This window comes from Macrobrachium nipponense, chromosome 6, assembly GCF_015104395.2.
Source record: "Macrobrachium nipponense isolate FS-2020 chromosome 6, ASM1510439v2, whole genome shotgun sequence".
NCBI lineage: Eukaryota > Metazoa > Arthropoda > Malacostraca > Decapoda > Palaemonidae > Macrobrachium > Macrobrachium nipponense.
Genome location: NC_061108.1, coordinates 74477142 through 74484641, shown reverse-complemented (window position 1 = coordinate 74484641; position 7500 = coordinate 74477142). Strand labels below are relative to the sequence as shown.

The 7500-nt window shown below is 41.3% G+C and overlaps 2 protein-coding genes across 5 annotated transcripts in view; one reads left to right on the top strand and one right to left on the bottom strand.

The window, feature by feature from the left end:
- Positions 1 to 7500, top strand: part of LOC135216346 (coiled-coil domain-containing protein 22-like) — a 394256-nt gene that overhangs the window by 227574 nt on the left and 159182 nt on the right. The gene's annotated exons all lie outside the window — the stretch shown is intronic.
- LOC135216214 (uncharacterized) overlaps positions 3030 to 7500 on the bottom strand; it is a 5858-nt gene continuing 1387 nt past the window's right edge. The window contains exons 4-5 of the mRNA XM_064251349.1: positions 3378 to 3451; positions 3030 to 3261 (exon numbers count right to left, since the gene is read on the bottom strand). Of these exons, the coding sequence (XP_064107419.1) occupies positions 3030 to 3261; positions 3378 to 3451 (306 nt within the window). The remainder of the gene's footprint in view (positions 3262 to 3377; positions 3452 to 7500) is intronic.

The following is a 7500-nucleotide window of genomic DNA, read 5'->3' as shown; positions in this document are numbered from 1 at the left end:
ATCGTAAAAGAGTTTCCGTCTTTATAGTAGATCTCTTGAGCCCAAAAGTCTGGCCACCCCTGATCAAAGGAAATCCACGAGATGCTAAGGTGGTTAAGAGGGTTTGGTTCCCCTCTCCCAGCATATACAGTAAACCCCCTGTATTCATGTCCTCAAGATTTGCAGACGCACCAATTCATGTTTTTCTGGAACCTATATGCATAAATTATTCATAAAGAATTTGGGCAATTTGCAGACTTTTTGTCAAGAAATATTCACTAATTAGTGTATTTTGATGTTATTGTCATGACTAAATACAATTTTTTTTTCATAAAAAAATGATATACTGATTTTCATAAATGTACTATTAACAATGATGATAATAATAATGAGAACACTGTGAGTCAAAATTGAATTTTTGCTTAATTCAAAGTAAGTCAAATCTGGTGTACATTTCCAGAGAAAATGGTGAAAATACAAAGTTGAAGGCTTACATTTCTTCTGGTACCGACCAGATATTCTCAATGCTCTGGCTTTGAGTAGACTGATGTTGGATTTATGATCTACCCTGTTATAGTTGGGGGGCCTAGCAGGGGGTGTCCTGTGAGCTGAATTTTCATTGCTTTGGGGCACAATGCTAGTCTCCTATTGGCTTCTGAGAAGGGGCTGCTTGAAGGTATCTTCCAGCCACATCCCGTAGCTGAAGCTCTCGCTGCCACAACCTCTCAGACTAGCGGAGCTGGACTGTATCATCACAGTGGTGCATGACGTTGCTTGATATCACAGTGGGCTGCATTCTCATTGGCTGTTGGACGCTGCATGATGTCATGGCTGGTATGATTGGGTATGACTGGGTTGGTGTTGTCTTTTGTTCTGGTATTGTTGTGATCTGTTATGTTCCTCCATAGATGTGTGAAGGAAAAGCACCTCTTGGGTGGTATTTAAAGAGGGCTTTTCCTATTGAAAGAGGAGTGCCTCTAATAGACACACATCTCTCATTCTGTCACGGGAGATGGCTTTATTATGTACAGCTTCAGTAAGGTTCCTAATGGCCCCTCCTTGTGCATGGCAGGAGATCCTCTTCAACAGACGTGTTATCATGCCAATTGTATAGGAGCCAGTGCTTCCCTGGGCAGGGTATACAAATTGGTATATACAGTGTACCCATCCATATTCACGGGGTTAGGTACCACAAACCCCTCCGATTACCGAAAATCCACACTATATTGGAACCCCTCTAAAAATGCTGTTAACTGTCTATTTTAAGAGCTGGAACGCAATTACCCCTCTGAAAACACTTAAAACTGCATATTTTTATGTTATTTTTTACTAAAATTTTTTATGATGGAATGTTTTTAGTCACAAAAATGACATGAAAATACAGTATCAGTGAATTTATTTCAACGAAAAAGTTTGTGAATATCCAAATTTTCCGCGATTTGTTGAAGAAATGCGTCACCGAAAAATCAGTTAATAACTGAATCTGCAGTTGTCGAACCATGAATAAGCATGTGTCCACTGTACCACATTTGTCCTCTTCAAAGAGTCTCACACTGGTGTGGGGTGGGGTGGGGTTACTCCTCATTATCCGGTCCCTTGTTTGGCAGTTCTTGTAATAAAGAACAAAATCGATGGTTTTGTCTTCTTTTTTAGGGGAGATGTTTTCCATGATGATCTTCATGATGTTCTTTTTATCCGCTTGGTTTCTGGGAGTGCATCGTCCAGGGCTGCTTGAACCTCCTTATTGACAAGTTTATTTGGATATCCGTTGTTGATGAGCATCTGTAAGGCATGGTCGAGTTCTTGGTGGGTGTCCTCCTGCCAGGTCAAGGAGTGGGTGACAGCCCTTCATAAGAAAGCCCTGACTGTCATACTCTTGAATCTGGCGGGGCACTCACTGTCACCTTTGAAGCACATTCCTAAATTGGTGTTCTTCGTGTAGACCAAAATATGCAGACTGTCTTCAGTCTTACTAACAAGGACATTAAGGAAGGGGAGCTGGTTGTTTGTACTGAACTCGATGGTGTAGTTCAATACGCTTTAACTTTGGAACATATACTAGACTGCTTCTACCACTTCATCTTCTTCAGTCGAATAAAGATGTCATCAATATATATTGCATACTTGTGGGAGGTGTCGTAATTGCGCAAAGGCTCTTTCCTCCACAGTTTCCATATAAAAGTTGACAATTGGGACATCCAAGGGGGGTCCCAGTGCTACACCATCCTTCTGGTGGAACATCTGGCCTCTGTGGTTGGAGATAGGGCTTGCTTTGAGCAAATCTCGAGGAGGGCCTGAATGGAACCTTCAGGGATGTTGAGTGGGGGTTGTTGATTGGTCTCATCAATCGGGATGTTTGTAAACAATGAGTTTACATCCAGTGAGGTGATGATTCCTGTTCCTGGGGAGTCCCAAATTTCTTCAAGGAACTTCGCTGATGTACGCAAGTTATGGCTGCTTGGGATGTAGGTAGTCTCCCATGATGGGCGGGAGATGTACGCAGTTTGTCGCAGCATTCACAGCACTGATGAGACTGTTGGGTTCTTTCTTAATGTCTTTGGTGGGGTTCTTTGTCAGGCACTTGAACTTGGTGTCGTGGAACAACATGGAGTCCAGTTTTTTTTTTATGATACTCCGCCATGCCACTAAAAATGAAGGCTGTCATGTTGTCTGCCCATTAAACTGTGATGTCTTCTTTTGCTCTCAACTCCTTCACTGCCTCCATAATTCACAGAAGATACCACTGTTGTGAGATCCACATTCTGTGAGAGCTTCGGCTAGTACAAGGGGTTGTAGGGAGTCGGAGGTTCTGATATTACAGGTTTTGTACTGCTGTATGGAGTGCAACATTAGCTTGATCTCTAGCCTCGTTTTATCTGTCTTGGGTTTGGAGATGAAATGGCAGTTGAGTCCAAGTCTTAACAAAGCATCTTGATTTGGGGTTGGTTCATAGTTGGTAAAGTTGACGTAGCCCTGAGATTGCTGCGGCATACAATGTTTGCTGCCATTGAGGGATGTCAGCTTTCGCATGATGCTCTGCATATGTCACTTCATACTTGTAGGCAGGCAAGGAGGGCAGCGATGTTCTCAGGGTACAGTGGGTCATCTTCAGGAACTGGATCATCTTCAGGATGATCGTCATCATCTTTGGGATTATTGTCATCTTCAGGGTTGTTGTCATCTTTTGGATTGTCACCATCAACGATTTTGTTATTTATTACAAGAACTGCTGAACAAGGGACCTGATAATGAGGAATAACCCCACCCCGCCAGTGTGAAACCCTTTGAAGCATACAAGCGTGATAATACCAATTCATATGCCCTACCTGCGGATGCCCCAGTGCCTATATTGGCATGACCACAAGAAGGGGGCATTAGGAACCATACTTCAGCAGTACATAATGAAGCCATTTCTCATGATGGAATTATCCAAAACGCGAGGATAATCAGGAGAGCTCCGGATCAGAGGCATCTGCATGTGTTAGAGGTACTCTTCATTCAATAGGAAAAGCCCTCTTTAAATACCACCCAAGAGATGCTTTTCCTCCCAGCAAACCTACAGAGGAACATATCAGATCATGACAATACTAGAACTAGAGACAACACCAACCCATTCATACCCGATAAAACCAGCCACCCAGCAGCCAATGAAAATTCAGCCTGCTGTGACGTTACACAACATCATGCACTACCCAGTGATGACAGTCCAGCTCCGCCAATCTGCAAGGTTGCGGCAGTGGAGCTACAATTATAGGAAGTGGTTGGAAGATACCTTCCAGCCGCCAATAGGAGATGAGTATCGCACCCCCGACCAATGAAACTTCAGCTCATAGGACAGCCCCTGCTAGTCCCCCAACCATTATAAACAGGGTAGAGCATGAATCCAACATTAGTTTACTCAAAGCTACAGCCTTGAGAATATCTGGTTGGAACCAGAAGAAACATCAACCTTCAACTTTATATTTCCACTGAAATGACTATTTGCTGGAAATTGCATTAGTTTACAGGTAATGTACACCAGATTTGACTTACTTTGAATTAACCAAAACCTCAATTTTGACTTTTTATTTACTTATTTTTTCTGATATGTCCTCCATAGGCACATTACTCGCCAGGTCAAGTAACATTGACCATGGGAGGAAGAAGAAAGGTTTCCTGTGTGGTATTAATTAAGGGCTTTTCCTTAGCAGTATGCAGAGGTTCCAGGAGGCACAGGCAGCTGTGGTCATGGGCTTGATCAATGATTTCAAAATTCTGTACAATGTCTCATGGAGAGATCCTCTGGTTATGAGCAGTCCATGCCAGGACTGCTCATAACCAGAGGATCTCATGATGAGACATTGAACAAAATAATAATAATATACTGTACAGTAATTACAAAATTTATGCATGTCAATAGGAAATATTTAAAATTTTAAAGAAACAAACACATTCCCAGTCTTTTGCAAAGCTCTGAAAAGTCCATTAGGTTTGCCCTGTCAAATCTGATGTGAAAAGTCACTGGAGGTCCACTGTATGCAGTTCTGTGTACCAGGGAAGCAGCTTTTATTTTGCACTGCACATGAGATAGATGTGGAAAACCTGGAACTATAATGACCGCACTGTGCCTCATCTGTCATAGTTGGATGAAGCTGCCTTTGATATTGTTCACTCATGTGACAATGGATACCAAGAATGGTTTTTTTGACAGGAGAACCTAAGGTAGAATCCAGTTCAGGAAAGGATGCCTTTGTTTTGAATCCTCCAACAGCAACTGTGACAGCACAGATCCAATGTACTGATGACCTCTTGCAAATACTGATTTTGACCTCATTACTGACTCCAGGTACTGTCAAATTTACATACTGACAGTGCTGTATGCAAGCTTGCTTTCTGCCCACAGGAACAGGCTTTCTCCAGGAGTCACTTTAAGATTCCTGGTTACCAGCTGCAATTCATCATATGTTGGTTGGTTACTTTACATTAAGATGGCTTCTTGGTGCCAGTGTCAGATATCCAAAAAGACCTGGGGTGATGGCAGAACGATCATAGTTTAGCAGGTGTCCCCTTGATTCGTCCTCCTGGCTGAGATACTCTTATACACAGAATCAGAATAGGCAGCAGCATGTCAAAGTTCTTTAGCTTAAGGTATCTTTTTAATTCTTAGGTACTTGGACAACAATCCTGAACAGGGTAATATTAGTAATGGCTAGCAATGTAAGAACATTGGAACATTGACCTACTGTTAAGAGTCAGGGAGAGAGAACATTTTTTTTATGTCTAGGAGCCAGTATTGTAGTCTAGAAATGGGTATCTTTACCTATGCAACAGAAAAAAGTTATCCAGTTAGTGCCAAGGTTTTTCCAAGGGAAACAACATATGGCAAACTGCTTAGTAGATGGAAGTAGGGGAAAAGGGCCCAAATCCCCTCAAAACCAAATCGCCTCAAAAACCAAATCGCCTCATTTCCGTACATTAGCCCTTTTGAGGGGCGGGTCATCCCAGATAAGAGTATCTCCTTACGCGGGGTATATCTACATATGGGCACAATAATGAGATGGTAATAGTTTATCTCCTTACATGGGGTATCTTTTAATTATTATTATGTACTTACATGAGGTGTTTTTTATTTTTTTTTAAAGAGTCTGACCATGACGTCACCATATATAAAATGTTTTTTTTCACTTGTAACGTAGCTCATGCACGTGTATAAGGTATAATTATCGTGCCACTTGACACCGGTATGTACTCTGCTTTTTCTGTTTGTCTCTCCCTATCTCTCTCTCTCTCTCCTCCAGTGACCGCAAGCTGACTGCCTATCACAAAGTTCATGTTCAAACAGGAAGTATCTGTCGCACCGCCCTATCACTGCCCCCCCGAGGTAGAGGAGGGGGAGGAGGAGGAGGAGGAGGAGATGATGAGTCTTATTTGTTGTCAACGTACAGCATTAAAACGAGATGAGACGAAAATAAAACTCGATATGGCAATTACAACAGGATTTTATTTGCAGCATCACAACGAGATATAACATATTGGAAAAACGAAGTTCATGTTCTTATATCTGTTGGCAAGGTACATCAGCATCACAACGAGATATAACATATCGGAAAACTGGCGTACATTTCATGACAGCGTTTCCACATCTGACGATTATACTTCCCGCCCGTTTCATTACATCCAGGACATTCAAGCAATATTCCCGGAGGATGCTTCCGGACTCCTTACATCCAACCATCTGGCTCAGTTGATGTTACAGGGCAGTCGATAACTAACACACTGGAATAGAAATTGTAGGCGTATAAATTCCGGGATAATATCATTAGGATAATATTAGCAAAGTATGTATAAAGTATCTGAATACTGTTGATATGTGCGCATAAAAAAAAAAATAAAAAAATTAAACGTATTATTCCATATATATGTTACCTTTCACGCCTGAACCGATAGTTAACGCGTCCGAAACGAGAAGAATAGGGTATAGGATGTGGCACCTATCCTGGGAGCGTCTGTCCCCGCAGCTTTAAACATTCGTTATAAGTTATAGCTCTTTTACTACCCAACTTCCAATCTGAACATTTTGTCTTTTTGAAATATTTGAAATAGTATCTCGTTACCCACCGATCATTCCTGTGTAAATGGTGGGCGGAAAAAACTTCTTTCATTCTCGATAGTATATTCCTTATTCCATGGTGACTAACACAGTGTATGAAAAATAGAACGTAAAGTCCACACTTATACGAAATATCCGGTTGTATCTGTCTTTTAATTTCGTAAACGGAATATTGAGAATGATTACGTAGAAATCTGGAGAACCCTTGCGAATAAAATTGAGGCCTAATAGCGTAACTGTCAAAGAAGATAATCGTATTTCTGGGTGACCTTTCCACGTAGAAACACACCCAGTGGCCTATATTATTAACATCGGAAGATGACTCTAAGGTGTTAGATATAAAGACTAAAGGTTTATTCCTACTTAACAGTAATATAAACCCCCCTACATCATCTGAAGCGAATATTCCTAAATATCTAATTAAAGGCCCTAATGTGTCTTTTAAAGATACTTCTAATTCTCTAGTCTCCATCCCTTTCAGCCTCTAACGTCGCACTGAATTATCCTATCTGAATCAATTGATAAAATACCTTTCGTATCCCCGAAAAGCATTACTACGTGAGGCGCTGCCACTGGTCCTGTCAACCTAATTGTTATCCTCATACTAGCGGAAATTTCAACCGGTAGCGAATCTTCCATATCCTCGGTCGTGAAACTAAAACAGTAAATAGATCTCCCCCTTTTAAAAGCATCGTAAGAGATCATGTTTTCATGTCCGGCCCCGATTGCCTTCTGCGTCTCGTAAAATAATTGCGATATTCTCCCGGGGAATGTACTCTGAATATTATATATAGTATTCCCGTTGATAGTGATATGTATATTACTTAAATCACAATGTTCGAAATATAGCCCATTCCTGGCATATTCTCCCGAAAAATTCCTCATATTTACCAATGCAATTGTTAACTTCTCGGGAATGCATGTTCCAAACG